The following is a 19,200-nucleotide window of genomic DNA, read 5'->3' as shown; positions in this document are numbered from 1 at the left end:
TTCAGGGCAGCTAGGACTACACAAAGAAACGCTGTCTCAAAAAACCAAAAAATAAAAGAAAAAGAATCTGGAATTCACCTTTGCATATCATGTATCAGCTTTGTCACTGGGAAATACTGGTACATGCCCTAATTACTCTGGGTCACATATTCTACTTTGCAGTTGTCGGCATGTCAGGTTCTCACCAGTGTTTCTGCCTGCCTGTATTTTATTACACATTGTATGCCATTTCCACCAACAGTTCCAGTAGTTTTGTGAGTGGAGAGTCTACACGTGATGTGATCCAGGGCTTGTAGGTGATAGTGTGACTGTTTTTGTTAATGTAAGTGAAGTCAGTGCACACACTGATCTTTTGTGATAAGCTGGGCACTAAGAAAGTATGACGCAACTTTGGTTTCTGTTCTCAGAGAGAAAGCCTTCATTGTCCTCTGTGTTATCTACATAATTTAGATAGTCTTATCAATTTGTATATCCTTCTTATCTTAAGAGTTTAAATACCCACACTGAACTTTATCCAGGTTCATCTCTTCAACAGTGTTTTTAAAATTGAGTCCTATGCGGGATTTGCCTTCTTTTTGCATTTTTAAGATTCACCAATTTAGTTGAACTCAGTTCTACGTGTTTACTTTTTCTAGTGAGGATTCAGTCTTTTTTCTGATACCTTCGGAGCAGACATTCGGATTTGTAGATTCTGAAAAATACTGCATCTACTTCTCACATAATGAGCATCGTCCTGTGGCCTGGGAAAGGCGCGAGCACTGCCACCTCCTCTCTGCTTGGGATGGGTTTGCACCCAAAGAGTTTTGTTGCTTTAAAGCTTTAGAAAGTGTAGACAAGGGGTAATGATCTCTGCTCGGGGCTGTAAGTTCTTCCTAAGATCTGACCAGCTATAGCCCCTACTTTTACTATGTGCTGTTAAAAGAGTTTGACACTTTAAACAATATTTCTGTTATATTTGAAGTGTGCATGCATCCACATGCGTGCCACAACATGCCTGTGGAGTTGAAAGGACAGCTTTCAGAAGTCGGTCTCAGGGACTGACTCAGGCCATCGGCCTTTGTGGTGAGCACCTTGACCACTGAGCAGTCACCAGCCCTTAGCATTTGCCTTTGATACCTGAATGCTCTCAATTTTTTATTTTGATTTTTAAAAAGCTTTCTCTTCCCTTTTAAACCAAGAACGTCGCTTTCTTTGGACTGTCTGTCTTTAGTGCTTTGTGATTCATTGCTTTCTTGTTGGAAAGTGTGTTCCTTTCTGAACAATTCCTGTGTCCTTGCTGAGATTTGCTTTGTGTCTTTTAGGTTTTGCTCATATTATATATTAGAGTACACAGTGTTGCTGGGTGTGGTGGCTCACAGCTGTAGCCAGTCATACCACTTGAAAGGCAGAGACAGGAGGAGTTCAGGAACTGAAGGGCAGCCTGGGCCTCATAGTAAGTTTGAGGCCATCATGAGAAAGTGAGGCCCAGTGAAAATACCAGTGTTTTATAATACTAAATATCATGACATGTATTTTTAGTATTTTTTAATAAAGCAAACATTTTATTTATTTCAGGGTGTTTTGCCCCCATTGCATCGTGCATTTTATTGTTGCTAAGACATTGCATCTCAGAGATTTTCTGTCTGCTTGACTGCCGGATGAGTGGTAGAGGGCAGAGATGACTACCTCCCTGCCACCTGCTACATGTGTCTTATTTTGTTTTGTTTTTTTCTGGACTGTCTCCTCACCGGACTTGTAACTTTTCCGCTCTCTCCATGTCCTTATGTGCTCTTTCATATTTCTGTAGGTTCTTTTCTTTTGCTTTGTTCTGTTTTCTTAAGACAGGGACTCTCTATGTAGTGCTGAAAGACCTGGAAGTCCCTGTGTAGACCAGGCTAACCCCAGATTCACGAAGCGCCTCCTGCCTCTGCCTCCCTCAGTCTTCTTTCATTTTGTATGTTAGTACTGTGAGTTAATTTCAGGTAGTCTCTTCTCTGGCTTTCTAGAATTCTGTACCTCTTTTCTCATGAGTTACCAGTTCTGTTAAAATTAAATAAGCGGTGTCTATGGGAGCAGTGCACAGTCCTTCTGGCTCAGCACAGACAGACAGGCTCTCAGCAGTGTCACTGAAGCCACAGTTCCGGACACAATCCTTCTCCTTGCTTGGCCCATGCTTTGATGGTGTCTCTCTGTTCTGTCATGTTGTGCTGTCTCCTTACATCAGCAAAGAGCTGGCTTTCCCACAACCCCCTACCATCTTACTCTTTTTTAAGTACATGGAGCTTATTAAAGAACAGAGCCAATGGGAAGATGTTTGACTTTTAATTTACCATTCCCTAATTTATAAAAAAGTACAAAGGAGGGCAGATAGAGTGGGATGGCTGCATAGCTGTGTTGTGCCTTCACTCGTGTGCTCAGATGGGTGCTGAAGTAAACCCCTCTCTGTCTCTTTCCTCAGCCCTCCAACCCACAACATCGTGGTCAATGGAAAAGAATGTGTAAACTTTGCATCCTTTAATTTTCTTGGGTTGCTGGCCAACCCTCGGGTTAAGGTGAGTAGCACGTGATACTGAAGTGGGGCAAGACCTTGCTAGATGCAGAAATGACATAAAAATCAGGTGGGGTCATCTGAGAGGGACAGTCTCACACTACGGGGTCTGACAGAATCAAAATCTGGACTTGACCCATTCAGGGCAGATGGAGACGCCCAGAGAACCTAGGAAGCCCGACCCGGGCAGTAGTGAGAGAGCGTCCACAAGTTTCCCAGTCCTGTGAGGACTGGGGGACTTGCGGATCCTCAGGAGAAACTAGTGGTCTTTGAGCTTTTAGAGGTAGGCGATGTCACCTCTCTGTGCTTCAGTCGTGGGTCTCCCTAATCTGTTTCTGAAACCCCATTAGAATTGCTGTAGTTACAAGAAAGGGGAAGGTAGGAGAGGGAAAGAGGAGCCACATGGGCCCAAGAGTGGGAAGTAGTGCCTGGGCTTGTCGGAATTATCATAGTTATAGGGAAGAAAGGAAAGTTGGGGGGGGGGGGGTCATCAGGACCACGCAGAAGAAATCATTAGCGCATTTGCTTCCATAAAGGCCGCAGCTTTAGCATCTTTAAAGAAGTACGGCGTGGGTACCTGTGGACCACGAGGATTTTATGGCACATTTGGTAAGTTACATTCTTTTTCAGACCCCATTGAAAGATCAGTTTGCATTTGCAGCTCCTTAGGAAGCATTCTTAACCCTCAAGCTGAAAAAGCGTGCGCTTTCTTGCTTTTCACTTAGTTGTGTTTGGGAACGTGGTAGAAGCTGTAGGGGAAGAGCTGTCGGGCCTGAGGATGTGCCCTGAAAGGGTGTGCTGACCGAGTCCTGATGCATGGGCCTAGGGGAGACTGAGTTGTGCGTTGCAGTTGCTGGGTGAAAGGTCCAGTTTCTGGGGGCTGCTCTTTGTAGTCCTATGGCGATCGTGTCTAGTGTCACCATGTTGTGGAACGAGAGGGCAGGCAACAGTGCCGTTCCCACAGGACAGGTGGCCTTGTACCTCACTTTCCCACTGTCTACTGGCAAGCACTAACAGCAGGCCGTACCTGGTCCATTGGCAAGGCTGATAAAGAGCCCTGGGCAGTCAGGATCACAGAGAAAGGCGAGAACACATTTACTGGGTTGAGGTTGTAACTTTTTTTTTCTTTCTGCGATGGAGGTGGAGAGTCACCCATGTCTTTGTGTGTGAGACCCTGGCACAGGCTCTCTGAGTCCTTAGGTGGTACAAGATAGCAAGTACCAGAAGCTTCCCAACTCAGCCTTCAGAGACTTCACTATGTACATTGCCCTCTGCTTCTGGAATGCCAATCAGTGTTCTAGTGGCTAAACCCTGAAACTAGCCTTCTGGTTTAGGAGGCCAGGCCGTCTCATTTCCATTTATGGAGTTTCTGTGTCTTAACCCCAGTGGGTAACATGTTTTTATGAAAGAGACCCTTCCTTTGTTTCTTTGTTTGGTGTTTGCCTTTTTCATGCTGGAACAGATGAGGACAGCTGGTGCTCAGAATCCCAGAGCTAGAACTCAGAGATTCTTTCCCCCATCGTCCCAACTGTTTAGAAGAGAAAGGATGCCCAGGTAGTTACATTTTCTCTGCAGTCACACAGTTTGCAGATTTCTCCCCTAAGCTTGGGCCCAGTGTCCCAGCTGCCAGCTCAGACTCAAGTGGCAGGATCAGAGCACTGAGCTCAGACCCGAGACTCCCACTACTCTAGAGTCTAGTCTAAGGCAAGCAGGGCAGCTTGGTGCTTTTTACTGGTAGGGACTTGTTTATTTTCATAGGACTAGAAAACAGGAAAAGCTGCTTTTCTTTTTAAGGTCTTGGTGGCTGCCACCTGATTCATGAAGCTTGCTCTCTGTGAGTTTGTCTGAGTATAAAAACTGCTTTCTTCAGAGTCTGTGGTAGCTTTTATTTGTGGACCCTCACTGCTCCTTAGGAGTTAACCTGGGAAGGCAATTGAGATATATTGCTCTCAGAGGAGGGGTCAAATCTTTAAGCCTAATTTTCTCAGAGCTATGGGAACGTAGTTTAAACGGCCCAGTTCTCCCTCTCTGTCACTTGTCAGGTGTGGACCAGAGACTGTTCAGTTAACGCTCCTCTAATCTGGTCCAGATGCAGATTTCAGGCCGGGTTCTCCCAGCTGCCATCTGCCCACAGTCAGCAGCTGTCAGTCACTTGTTTGCCACGCCACAGGCATGATTTCTGTATGTGCATGTTTCACCCATTTTTGTAAAAATAGAACTGTTTTACACATTGTTCTATGCTCTAATTTTTGTTTTTCAATTTTTTTAAAGATTTTTATGCAGTATATTTGATCATGTTCCGTCCCCCAACTCCTCCCAGATCCTACCCAAGTTCATGTTTATTTTCTCTCTCAAAAGGGGGAAAAGGTAAGACAAAAAGAAATGCCCAAACAAAACAAAACAAAATAAAAAAGCCCACCGCTTCCCTGCCCCCCCCTCCAAAAAAAAACCCAGAGTTTGTTTTTGTGCGCCAGTTATGCCTGAATATGGGACCTGTCCCAGAGCGTGGTCTGCAGACCTGGTGACTGTCCATTGGAGAGAATGCACTTTCCCTTTGCCAAGCAGGTGTCGGTCGCCAATATCTTCGTAGTTGGTGTGGGCTGTGCTTTCATGTGGATGTGAATGTATCTGGGTTTCTGTGATGCTTGGAACAAACTACAGCCCTGTGCTCCGAGCACACACTTCTCCCCTGAGCTCCGAGCACACACTTCTCCCCTGAGCTGCACCCATCCCCCAAATGAGTGTATTTTAGATTTAAATTGGATTTGATTGTTCGGGTTTCTGAATGGCCACCCGCAGCAGATAGTGAATATACAGTGTATAAATACTTGCAAGCAAGCAACTCCCATCCGTCCTAAAACCACAGCTGAAGGCTCAGTTGACCAGGGCTGCAGGCCCATGTGACGCAGGGCAGTTATGTAATGGTACTGGTTGGTTCATTCCTTGTTCAGCTTGTTTCCTCTGTGTGTGCACATGGCAGACTTTGTTCTTTCTTTTTCTGTTTTTTAGCAACTTTTTTTCCTGGTTGCTTGGTTGGTGTCTCTCTCCTCATTCTGTTTGGTTTTTTTAACTTTCTTTTGAATTATTCTTGGTGTCTTTCTCATCATGTGTCTCCATCCCATTCATTTCCCTGCTCCTTTGTCTCTGCCCTCTGGCCTGGAAGCCTTCCCCACCCCCAAGATAAAACTTAAGAGGAAAAAAGAAAATGAAAGAAAACAGCCTCATCATGGAAGCTGCAGTGTGACACACTGAGTCACACAGTAAACACTTTTGTCCGTAGATCTTTACTTGCGTGTATTTGCTGTGGAGTCATTGGTCTGGTTTGGGGCCCCTGACTTCTGCACTATCGATGCTGGCCCTCACTGGAACTCCTCTTGGTTATCCTGTTGCTGCCCTGTGTTGTGGAATCCTGCAGCTTTGGGTCTGCAGGACTGGTCCCTTCACATGCTCCAGCAGATCACAGATAGAGTGGATGTTGAGATGGGCCAACTCATAACCCTGGTTCTGGGCCTTGGTAGTTGCAGAGTTGGGTCAGCCAGCCAGCTGTCCACATACTCTCCACCAGGAAGAGCCCTTGGGGGGCTAGTTAACCTCTTACAGCAATGAGAAAGGGGCGTGGCCAGCTCTCCTGCTTTCACAGCCTCAAGGTCAGCTCTCTCACACCTGTACCTTCAAGGCCAGCTCTACTGTGTAGCCCAGGTGTGTATAGGGCCCACTCTCTCCAGTGCTGCAGCTGATGAGAGGCAGGACCAGCTCTTCTGCTCTTGTGACCTCAGGGCCAGCTCTTCCACCTACCTCAGGTTTTATGTGTAGGGAAGGGCGACTCTTTCCCACCCATGCTGCCACATGACAGATGAGTGATTTCTTCCCTTATTCTGAAAGAATTATATGAATAATTATAGTGATCTGCTTTAGAATTTTAGCATTTAGTAAAATCAGAGGAAACTACTTGGATCATCTCAGACTGAATTTCAGACCTCAGCAATAGCCCTGCAGTTAAATAACCCTGAGGGTGCAAGCACATGGCTGGCACCCTTTGCACTGAGTCCTATAGCAGATGTGGGGAGCCTCCTCTTCTCTATACTTTCCCTAGGCCCACAAAGGTTGCTCTTAATTTGATACTTTCCCCTCCTTGGTGATCATTTGGGCATCTGTTTTCAACAATCTCTGCCTTGTAGATCATCTCTTAACTTATAGATAATGAACAAATTACTGTGGGCAGAGTCTTCTGTCCCACCAACCCACTCCCAAGTAGCTACACAGAGAGTGATTAATTATAAATGTTCAGTCTATAGCTTAGGATTGTTACTAACTAGCTCTTTCAACTTAAATTAACCCATATTTCTTATCTATGCTCCGCCATGCAGTGGTACCTTTTTTCACCGTGACATGTTCATTTCCTGCTTCCTCTGTCTCTGGCTGGTGACTCCTCATGACTCCACTCTTTTTCTTCCCTGTGCTCTCTTTTGGTTCCCAAATCCCACCTAACCTCTACCTGCCTAGGTGTTGCCCTGTCACCTCTTTCATTAAACCAATCAGAAAGCACCTTGGCAAAGACACTTCTCAGTATACAAAAATATTATCCCATAATATTTCCCCCTGTTGTCTAATTAAAAAGGAAGGTTTTAACTTTAACATAGTCAAATTATGTACAATGAAAACAGTTACCAAGTGAGAATTACAGTTAAAATATCCAGTTCTTTTTGTATTTGGCAAAATTATCTATCTTAGAGTCTAAAGTTTTATACCTAATTTACCTTTTACCATAATTAAGGAAAACCTTAATTATTTAGTTTTTAACTCTATCAAAGACCCCACAAAGCTGTAATGTTACTTAATAACAAGTACATCTGGTGACTGGATGGTCACCCAAAATTCATCTGTAATGTTGGCTTAACCAACTTTGACCTACAGGCCTAATATATTTGACAGACATTTCTGAGAAGCAGGGAATTTTGAAGGACTTTCTACCTTGTCTTGGCAGTGTTGGCAGTCACTTTCTTTTGCGTCCTTCTGGTCCAGTTTGGACAGTATACTCTTAGCACTTGAGGCGAGGGCAGTTTTGTTGCCTAAATGGCTAACTTTTGCCATATAGAAAACAAACTCCATATGGAGTTTCTTCAGTGCCTTTCATCTTTTCTGAAGTAAATTTGTGCTACAAGGAGCAGGTGTGTCTCACTGTCAAAAAAAACTTGTTATTAAAACATTTTAAATGCCATATTCTATAAGTCTTTGTCATGTTTGAAGACCATCTAAGTATATCTCTTTAACCTTTAAAACACACCTAATAAAAGTTTATTATAGGTAGCTAACTACTAACCTGTATTTCTTAATTATACATTTTTAAGTGAGCTACAGAAGCAGCTTACCCCCAAAAAGAGTAGAAATATCCATACAGTAAGCAAAATAACTTTAAATTTATACCAATAAACAAAATTCATACCAATGTAAAAGATTTTTGAGATTAATATTTATTTTTGAATTAAAGTAGATTAAATAATCTACCCTTTTATCTCATCATTTCTATATCTATCCCCTTTTTTCTTTCATTAAGTGATCCTTGTAGCTAACTTTTCTGTTTAGGTGTTTTTGGTTTTTTTTTTTTTTTTTTTTTTTTTTTTTTTGGTCCATGATCAATAACAACTTGTAAACACCCTCCCCCCCATGACAACAAACAGCCATAACCCATCTTTTGGGAATGTAGGCATTGTTTTTCCCTAGACTACTTCATGCTGTTTGGTGGTGCTGGAGTTTTGGGGGAACCTGGAAAAAAAATCAGGATTATGGTCAAGTCTTGGCTAGAGTAGTCTGTGAGGCTGGATCATGTCACCTAGCAGTCTTGAAGCTGTTCTGGATATAGAACGTTGAGGAAACTGCAAGGAAGGTGATTTTGAGATGTTGGATCACCTGCACCTTCTGATTTTATTGATGTCTGCTACCCTTGTTCTGAAAATACATAAACTTTTAAAGGTAACATACATATCTGCATTAATACAAGTATGACTGTGTGTTGTACACAAGTTAGCCAAAGATGATTTGTTGTTGTTATTGTTGTTGTTGTTGTTTTATGCCCGAGTAGGATACGTGTCTTGTAGTTTTTCTAGATTTATTTCTTTATGTCTGTAGCCAGGGTTTTCAGGGGGTTTTCCTCTATCAAACCTGATCATCTTTAACCTTGAATGAATTCACAGTCTTTTGTTTTCTGTGGGAACAGAAGCACTACCTCTTCCCCAAAGCAACACATCTTTTGACTTCCATTTTGAAGTCAAGACATTTTTAAATTTCTGGTTTAAACCAGAACCCTTCACAATCGTTGTCTCTCAGCAGCTATCATTTGTTCATCAGCAATCAAAAAAATCCAAAGACAACACAATACCATATGATATCCAGGCTCCCTGTGTAGTTTCCATTTTTATCTGGCTCTTTTTTCTCTGTAATTACTTTACTCGTTTCTTAAGGACTTTATTATTTTTAAATTGTTTTTTTTCTATGACTGTCTATGTCCTTTCTCTTTTCTCTGCAAAGCCTCTGAACCTTTTTAAACACAGTGTGACCTGTTTAGACATTTCTTTTGTCTGGATCTGTCTTTTTTGAGCATCTGTATTGTTTTCTGATCATGAGATGAATCTTGAACTGCTGTGTCAGCCACCGGTGGGACTAGGCTTAGTGCATGGTGCCAGTGCAAGGGAGCCAATGGCTGACTCCATCCCATAGGCAGCTGCTGGGAAACTCGTCTCTGTACTGCAGCTGCCATGACACTGTGAGACTAGAAAGCCACATTTGGCTCCATTTTTGTGTGTTTGGAACCTTTTTTTAAGCTTTCTCTGGTTTTATGTGGAAATTTGTGTTCCACTTGTAGGCCAAGTTTTTTGTTGGGACTGCCAGCTCCCCCCAATAACCACACAGAGACTTATTATTATTTATAAATGCCCAGTTGATGGCTTAGAGTTGTTGCTAACTAGCTCTTTCAGTTTAAACTAACCCATATTTCTTATGTACACTCTGCCATGCAGCAGTTCTGTTTTTCAGCACAGAATGTGCATCTCCTGCCTCCTCTGTCTTCGACTGGTGACTGCTCATGACTGCACCCTCCTTCCCTGTGATCTCTTTAAATCCACAGGTCCCAACTAACTTCTAACTGCCTAGCTATTGGCCAGTCAGCTCTTTTGTTGAACCAATCAGAAGGTGCTTTGACAAAGACACATCTTCACAGTGTACAAAAAGATTAATCCATAACAAGCTACTGTACTTTTACCAGAAGTAACTTTGCTTGCTCAAATATCTTCCCAGGCCTGCAAGATGGCTCAGTGGGTAAAGGCACGGCTGCCCAGCCCCAAGGCCTGAGGTAGAGTCCTAGAACATACATGGTAGGAAGAAAGAGCTGACTCTTTTAAGTCATCCTCTGACCATGACACATGCACCATGGTACACCTCTACCCCCCCCACACACATGCAAAATAAGTTTGTTTGCTTTTTAATGCTCTTTTTTTTATCATTGTCATAACATATCTGTTAGATGATTAATACAGACAAACAGTGGAGCAGTGATTAAGCTAAAGTTTGTCTGTTTTTAGAATAAACGTGGCCTTCTTCCCAGAAGACGGGCAGAGGGAACTGAACACAGAGTTCTTGCAGTGGCCACCCTCACAACACACATATCATGTTTACAGATTACACAAGTTATCTGCTACTTTGTACAGCTATGTATGTTGTTAATTGTGGTTTACAAGTAAATAGAAAGTCATGAGTGGACTCTTTCCCTCCCGCTTATTTATGGTTTAGAGCTCAGAACCTCGTCTCCCTCTGGGGTAGTCAGGTCCTGTGTGTTCAGGAGGGTGGGCTGTGACTATTTGTTCCAGTGCTTTCCTGTTTGGGTACACAGAAGCTGTATTGACACGTAATCCTCACTGGCTTCTTGGTCTTGCCCTGACCAAAAGGCATCATTATGTGGCGTGCTCAGCAGTGAACATTCCGTGCCTTCCTTCATTCATTCCTTTTTTGTATGTGAGACTAGTCAACTGGGCTGCGGCTGGGGCCCGGAAGATCACACACTCTTCTGACTCCTAGATCGGCTGCTGCTTTACTTCATTCATAAGACAGTGGTTTTGTAGGTGTGGGGAGCAGTCCTCAGGCTTGTAGCTTAGAGCATCTCAGTAAGAATCCCACGGTGTTCTGGATATGAAACATTCTTCATGACATTTGAATACAGAAGTGCTGCTGTTTTTACTTTTAGGAAAAATTGTGTGTGCGTGCGTAAGTGCATGCACATGTGAGTTGCTATGACTTAAACTCCAGGGCCTTGCAAGTGCCGGGCATGCGCTGTGCCAGTGAACGCTGTACCCACCCTTTTCTGTAGTTTTATTTTGAGGCAGATCTTACTAAGTTGTTCAGGTTGGCCTTAATTTGAGGTTTCTTGCCTCGGTCTGCTAAGTGGACAAGCTAATATCTTCTCTGGTGTGTGCCACACCCTGTAGGAGGTTAGGAAGCACTTGCAGGAGTCAGTTCTGCCCTCCACCATGTGCATCCTGGGGCTCAAACTCAGGTCATCAGGCTAGCAGCAGGTACCTTTACCTGCTGAGCTTTCTCGGTTGCCCTGGAATATTTTTTAAAGAATAGTAGTTATTAGGATGGACAGTGGTGGTGCATACCTTTAATTGCAGCACTCAGGAGGCAGAGGCAGGTGGATCTTTGTGAGTTCAAAGTGAACCTGGTCTACAGAGCCAGTTCCCGGACAGCTAGGGGGAAAAAACAGGGAAAAGAATAGTATTTACACAAAAATACAAAGTTCTTAACAGAAAATATGGCAAATTGAATTTGAACTATTGTGAAGTTGGTTGCTTTCTAGTCGTTCCTTTGAAAACAACCATGGGGGTTGCTGTTTCCTCACTGTAAATGAGGCTGGACAAGTGACCCTACAGAAGATAAACTTTAACTGCTATCAATTCATGTGACTTTGTTGGAAGATAAGGGATAACGGGACTTTTCTTTTCTGAAATAAAAGCTTCTTCCTAGACTTTGGTGCTCAACACTGTTCTGAGTGTTTTATTCATGCTAAATGATTGTCCTCCCAGAAGTCCCTTGAGGAAGGCGTGGCTCTTAGTCATGTTTGTCATTGGAGACATTGCAGGTGTGGAACAGTCTCAGAGTTGTCTGAATGTACACCCAATGATGAGTGCCCAGCCTGAACCTCCCAGGGTTCTGGTTGCATCATGAGCTCTTTGGATAGCTCAGTAGTTGGACCTTCTGTCTTAGTTTCTTGGAGGTCTGGAGTACCTTGAAGCATCAGAATCTTTAGGGAGTAGGGGACACAGACCTCTCAGTGCTGGTCTCTTCTCTGCAGATGTGAGTTAGAAACTGTAGTGCTTGGGTTTTACTCCATGCATAGTTGGGGCCTCACTGGCCTGGGTGGATCTGTACTTAGAAGTCAGTGCCATCAGTAGTCACAGAAATGCCCTTGGTGGTTTTTCCTGCTGCCTCCCTCCCTTGGGTGGGGAAGAGTTCACCCACAGGCTCACATCAAGAGAAACGAGTTCTGCACTTACCCCTGTTGACCCATCACAGAACCTGCTCTGCAGGACTGACACCAGCCAAAATCTGTGTTGTTAGATAGAAGGAAAGACTGTGGTTTCTGAAACTTTGGGAACTAGACATCAGTTTATTACTCAGATTCTCTATCCCAGACCACAGCATCTGTATGTGTGTGCCATTCAGTATACACAGTGATGAGCGTGCTCTCCTGCAGCTGTGTGTGTGGCCTTCAGTGTACACAGTGATGAGCGTGCTCTCCTGCAGCTGTGTGTGTGGCCTTCAGTGTACACAGTGATGAGCGTGCTCTCCTGCAGCTGTGTGCGTGGTCTTCCGTGTACACAGTGATGAGTGTACTCTCCTGCAGCTGTGTGCGTGGCCTTCCATGTACACAGTGATGAGGTTGCTCTGACACACTTTCCAGTAGCCGAGGTTCTTCTAAAGCCCTGGTAAGTCCAGCTTTTCAGTCTTATCCCTCACCAGAACAAGAGTCTGGAGAGCTAAGAAGCCTACATAATAATCGGTAGTAATTCCTTTCAAAGTCAGTAAAAATATTGCATCTGCCTCCAAAGCATGGTGTGATGTTGGTAGAGTTCGCTCAGATTTGAAATAATCACACAGAAACTATTATTTGCAATACTGTTTGGCCAATAGCTTAAGCATGTTTTTAGCTAGCTCTTATATCCTAAACTAACCCATCTCCATTAATCTGTGCATCACCAGAAGGTTGTGGCCTACTTGCAAAATTTCGGCAGCCTCCAGTGGAGGTGTCTGTCTCCTGTGGGCAGCTACATGACTTCTCCTGATTCCACCTTCTTTTCTTCCAGCATTCAGTTTAGTTTTCCTGCCTAGCTTTACTCTGTTAAGCCATTGCCCGAAAGCAGTTTCTTTATTAACCAATGGCAATAAAATGTATTCACAGCATGCAGAGGGGACTCACACATCAGTGTGACAGCCTGCATTGTGTTCTGAAATGGAGATCAGAAATGAGAGCTGTCAACCCTGGTCTGGTGGCCTACACTGTCCACCTACCAGCTAAACCCTGAAAGTTATGGTAGACTCCCAGCCAGAAGCAGGGCTATAGTTACAGGGGTCTTTTTCCTGGACTTGAGAGGCACAGGCCATGATGCTGGGGACCCTAGAGAAGGGAAGGAAGATGTCTCAGACTCATCTGTGCTCAGTAGCTTGGGGGTGACCGGCTATTAAGTCCTCATAGCATTCCTCTTTCTAGCCATTGTTTTCCTGAAGCCTTTCTCCAGTGACATTTCTCTAGAAGCTGGGCAGCCCCCTGCCTTAGGCTCTGTATGGGGTTAATGTCCTGAGTCTACGACTTGCTGATGAACTTAGGCATAGTCCTGTGAAGCCACATTTATTTACAGTTGATGTAAGGGACTGATAGTTGTGCTTTGACTGTGGCAGTTGGCAGTGCATGTTCCTTACAGTGCTATTGTGACCAAAAAGTGGGCAGAAGCATGCTGCCTCACCACTTGCTTGAAATGGGAGCTGCTGTTTATTTTCACAAGTCTAGCACCTTTTAAGGAATCTAGCTGATCTGGGATCTGCCACTGGCACTCCCTGCCATCCTTCACTTGGAAGAGTCTTGTTCTGGTCATTACCCAGAGTATTCTCTGTGGACACACCCTGATTCCTTCCTCCACTGCTTTGGGATCTGCCTGTACTCCCCTTCTTGCCCCTGATTCCTCCCTTAGTGTTCAGGAGCCAGAACCAGCTTCCCTCCCTGAGCTGAGTGCTCCTTGCACATAGCATGTGGTGAAGCCGATCTGGTCCTCCAGGTGTGAGCCCACTGTGGTGAGATGGGAAAGGGTGCTCACATTGCCAGTTCTCTCCTCAGAATGCCTCATTTTAAAGTGACCTTGAAGCTCTAAGACTGAGCCAGTTGGTGGCAGGCTGTCTCCGAAGGCTGTTGTCCTTCTCTGGAGCACATGTTAAGGGCTCCAACTGTGTTTTGAAAGCCGTTAAGGAGCCATGATTGACTAAATATGTCAGTGAGTAAATATGTCAGTTCAGTATTACATTTTCTGCTGTTATACCAGCATTCTTTCCCCCTTTTTATTTACTCATGTAATACATTTGATTACAGTTTGCCATCCCATGTGGATCCACTCCCTTTCTGTCTCTCATAGGAAAACAAACAGATGCCAGGCAGTGTGACACTTTAACCCTAACATTCAGGAGGCAAAGACAGGTAGATCTGTGAATATGAGGCCAGCCTGGTTACAGAGTTAAGTTCCAGGACAGCCAGGGCTATGCAGTGAAACCCTGTCTCCAAAAACAAACCAAAACTTTTTTTTTTTTAAAAAAGACTTTTATTATTTAATGGTAAAATAAAATAGAGTAAGATAAAGCAAAACTAACACATTAGAGTTGGAGAAGACAAACAAACAGAAGGAAAAGAGCCCAAGAGAAGGCACAAAAATCAGAGACTTGCTTATTCGCACACTCAGGAAACACTAAACTGGAAGTCGTAATATATATGTAGACAACCTGGTGCAGACCCATGCTGGCCCTGTGCTTGCTGCTTCAGTTTCTGTGAGTTCATATGAACTTTGTTCAGGTTGATTTAGAAGCCTTGTTTTCTTGGTGTCCTCTGTCCCCTCTGGTTCTTAGATTCTTTCTGTCTCCTCCTCCCTGGGGTTTGCTGAGCCCTGAGGGGACAGATTTTCTAGAGACACCTCATTTAGAGCTGAGTGTTCTAAGGTCTCTGACTCCTTATGATGCCTGCTTGTGGATTCTATTAGTCAGGGTTGTCTAGAGTAGTGGAACTTACAGAATGCATATAGAAATTGGAATGACTTAGGACTGTTGTCCAGCTAATCCAACAATGGCTGGCTGTGAACAATTCAACTGTTGGTCAGTCCATGAGGCTGGATGCCTTGTCTGGTCTTCATTTCAGTATATGCTGGAATCCCAAAGAAGTGGGTTCCGATGCCAGTGAAGGAATGGCTGTACTAGCAAGGCCAGGGCAAGGACACAGCAAGTAAATGCTTCCCTCTTCCATGTCCTTGTGAAGGTTTCTGGCAGAAGGTGTGGCCCTGGTTAAAGGTGTGGCAAAGGGCAATACTAGAAGTGCATTCACCTACTTCAAACCAAACAGAAACAATCAGTCTCTCACGGGTGTTCCCTCCCATGGAACGAATACTTGTAGTTCATTCCGGATGTAGTCAAGTTGACAACCTAGAATAGCCATCATGTGGGTCTCTGTATGTGTTCCCATATGCTGTAGGAGAAAGCTTTTCTAATGATCACTGAGCAAGGTACTGATCTGTGGGTATAGCAGAATGTCTGGTTTTTGATCCCCTAAGTGGTGTTGGATATGGGTCCCATCTTGTGGAGTGGGCCTCAGTCCAGTCAGGTATTGGTTGGTTTATTCCCACAAGCTTTGTGTTAGCAGTGCCCTAGTACATCTTATAGGTAGGACAGGGTTGTAGATCAGAGGTTTGCAGCTGGCTTGGTGTTTAAGATTCTCCTTTGGTGGTGTGCAGAGTACCTTCTTATACCAAAGATGCTAGAAGATGGGGATCGAGGCTCTCTATGTAGGCGCCAGTTAGACGTCTTTATGTTCAGTGAGTTGTGTAGGTGGTGTCTTCAGCAGTGGGCCTTCCAGTCAGATTGTCTTGGCAACAGCCTGGATTGTTTGAGGATTCCCATGGGATCCCTTTTGCCAACAACTCAATTAGATGTAACCCAAACCTGGTGCTGGAAGCTTATTTTGGTGATAAGAAATAGCCAGTTGGGACTCTGTCTTTCCCATTATTTGGCAGTTTCATTTAGATGACCTTCATATATGTATATATTTTAGGAAGCTTCTACTGTATTAGGTTTCCATACAAGTGACCCTTCATCTTTGCTGTCTTAACCTGTATCACCTCCCTCAGCCTCCTGTCCCAGCACACCCCACCCATCCATAGCGGTCTCCTCTACTTCCCTTTCCTGTGCCCGCTGGTCCTTTATACATACCCTCTGTGGTTCTGTGAACTTAGACCAGCATTCTTAAGCTGCTGCTACACAAGAGCCCTATTTCTGTCAGTACTGTGAATGTGAATTCCCTGGTGTACTTGGGGGTGGCATTGCCACATCTGAGCGCTAGCCTGGACTGTGAGAGAAGAGGCCACTTGAGTGTGTCTTGGTGCAGAGTGTGTAAAGGTCTTTTTGTTAAAGTGTGAGGGCCGCTTGTGTAAGTGGTAAAGCCTCAGTAAAGTGGTCAAGGGAAGCTGAAGTGGGTAAGGTAAGTAAAATCAGGGGTGTGGGATTCCCACCGCAGAGGGTAGGAGGCAAAGGCCCTGCTTCGTGGTCTGTCACTGCTCCAGGGCAGTGCGATCAGCTCTCCCGGCTTCTTGTAGCTAAACTGAGGTCTCCATTTGCCATGCGTAGAGACAGGGAACTGCTTTCAGCTCACATGTCTCAGAAGAACTCTGGGTCCAGAATTATTTTAATCTAGAGGTTTTTGTGGATTTGTTGTTGTTGCTTCTAATTCCATTTTAGGGACTGGTGAAATGGGTCAGTAGGCAAAACACTTTCTATCGATCCTGAAGACCTGAGTTTGATCCCCGGAACTAAACTGTTGGATGGAGACAGCGAAGTCTCAAAAGTTGCCCTCTGACCTCCACACGTGGGCTGTGGCAAAAACACAGACATAAATAACAAATATTCTTAAAATTCCATTTTATCTATAAGGTGAAAGAGGCAGTAATTAAACTATTAAAGTGCTTCTTTTCTTTTGTTAGTAAAGGAAAAAGAATTATAAGATTAGCTATTTTACTTTTTCTGTAAAATAGATGTCCATCTGGATTTGGAAGAGCGCCTTGCAAAATTTATGAGGACCGAAGAAGCCATCATTTACTCTTATGGATTTTCCACCATAGCCAGTGCCATTCCTGCGTACTCTAAAAGAGGGGACATTGTTTTCGTGTAAGTGCCTTCACCCACCCTTCTATCCAGATTCCTTCTGAAGCAGCACTGTGCTGCCAGGCATGGGAAATTACCTCCTAAAAGGAGAAGGAATCGTCTGGGGTTCTTTGTTTTGGTTTGGTTTTTAACTGTTTGGTTTCCCAGGCCCAAAGCTATAAGACCCTCACCAAAAGGTGCTTGACGGTGATTTAGCCACTCTCCTGGCACCATGATTGTTTCTGTTGATATCCAAATGAGGCTTGCCATCTCCTTCCCTGTCAGCTCTGTGGCCCTGTCATGCCCTGAGTCATGATCACAGCCTCACATTGCTTACTGTGCCTGGCAAAGTCATCCGCTCCTCATCACTTCTTACTCTCCAGGTCTCTGCTTATTAAGGATGTAGGAGCTGAGGCAGGGGCAATGGCTCAGTGTTTAAGAGCAGTGGCTACTGTCGCAGGGGACCCAGGTTGGTTCTCAGCATCCACATACCAGCTTACAACTGTCTGTAACTCCAGCTCCAAGGTATATGATACCCTCTCCTGACGTCCTTGGATACCAGGCACACATTATATACATATGTCTGATCAGACAAACATGCATGCACATAAAATAAAATGGAATAAGTCTTTTGCACAAACTCAGGTGAATTCCCAGACGCATGGTGTGGCTGTTCATTGTGAAGGGAAAGCTGCCAACCATGCAGATTATGTCAACAATTTCAAGCATCTTTGCATTTACCATGAGGTTTACAAAAACATCTCTTCATTAATATAAGCTGTTTTCAAATGATTTCAACTTAAACATCATAAACATAAGACCGAAACAAAAATAAACCAGTAAGGAAACTGCCCTTGTATTCCTTCCTCGCATTTAAATGTTTCTTTTTTCCGTTTCTGTGTATGCTTGTATTTGAAGTTCCTAGGTTGATGTTTGCAATTACTCTGGGTTGTTCTTCTACTTCTTCAATGAGCCAGGGCCTCTCAGTCAAACCCAGATGTCACTGATACAACTAGTCTCGCTAGCCAACCTGGTCTGGGACACTCTCTTTACAGGTGGCATTTCCATGTGTTCTGGAAATCCAAACTCCAGTCCACAAGCAAGCACTTTAACACTGGACCGTCTCTCCAATCCTTATTTCCATTTTTGGGGTATCATATTTGCATCTTTCTGTGTTGACTATTTCAGCCTACTAAAATAGTTATTATTTCAGGGTTTTTTGTTCTGGTTTAAAATTATTCTGAAGATAATGAGTGGTTTGCACTCATTGTTTACAATGTTAGCATCTCTGTCCCTGTGCAGAGCCCCTCCCTTTAGAATTCTTTCAGGAGATCTGGGTGACATGGATCCTTTCTGCTCTGCTTATCTGGGGTCATCTCCATCCCCGTCACCTTCTCATCCCTTCTTTACCTTCTCTTCTTTTCCTTTGGGTTTGAGATAAGAGTTTCTCTATATAGTTCTGCCTGTTCTAGAACTTGCTCTGCAGACTAGGCTGTCCTCAAACTTACAGAGATCTGCCTGCCTCTGCCTCCTCAGTGCTGGGTTAAAGGTGTGCGTCACCACCACCTGTCAAAAAAAAAAAAAAAGATCCGTCCTGAGAAGTTCAGTCTTTTTGTTTGTTTGTTCAGTTTTGTTTTTTTTTTTTTTGAGACTTCACCTTCATTTCATTTCCTTTTTTTAAACTAATTTATTTTTGTTTTATGTGTTACTTGTGTTTTGCCTACATGCATGTCTGTGTGAGGGTGCCAGATGCCTTGGGACTGGAGTTATAGACAGTTGTGAACAGCCATGTGGGTGCCGGGAATCAAACCCATGTCCTCTGGAAATGTATCCAGTGCTCTTGGCCACTGAGCCAGTCTCCAGCCCCTCCCCTTCATTTCTAAATGATAGCTTGGCTGTATAGAGAATTCTTTATTGGAAGTTTCTGGGTGTTTAGTTTCTCCTTCTAATTGAAGACCTGCACTACTCTATCCTGGCAGTAAAGTTTCTGTAGCAAATTCTGCCCGAGACTGAGAGGCCTTGAGGATCTCACTTTTACCTCTTTGCGATGTGCTTCCAGCAAGTCTTGACTCCAGTCATTTGTTTCGCCATGACCGTTGGCTTTCCTAGACCTGTGCTTTGGTGGCCATCTCTTTGGGAAGTCCTCTATCCTGGTGGCATTCTCGGATCCTTTTTTCCGCCAGCCTATCCCACCCCACCCCCCATTGGCATACCTATTTGGTTTTTAAGGCTATTCCAAAGCT

General features: G+C 44.1%; 1 protein-coding gene across 1 annotated transcript in view; it reads left to right on the top strand.

The window, feature by feature from the left end:
* Window positions 1–19,200, top strand: part of Sptlc1 (serine palmitoyltransferase long chain base subunit 1) — a 45,459-nt gene that overhangs the window by 6,624 nt on the left and 19,635 nt on the right. The window contains exons 4-6 of the mRNA XM_038334494.1: window positions 2,438–2,531; window positions 3,064–3,136; window positions 16,849–16,981. Of these exons, the coding sequence (XP_038190422.1) occupies window positions 2,438–2,531; window positions 3,064–3,136; window positions 16,849–16,981 (300 nt within the window). The remainder of the gene's footprint in view (window positions 1–2,437; window positions 2,532–3,063; window positions 3,137–16,848; window positions 16,982–19,200) is intronic.

This window comes from Arvicola amphibius, chromosome 6 (genome assembly GCF_903992535.2).
Source record: "Arvicola amphibius chromosome 6, mArvAmp1.2, whole genome shotgun sequence".
Taxonomy (NCBI): domain Eukaryota; kingdom Metazoa; phylum Chordata; class Mammalia; order Rodentia; family Cricetidae; genus Arvicola; species Arvicola amphibius.
Note: the sequence above shows the minus strand (reverse complement) of the source record. Positions and strands in the feature narration are given on the sequence as shown.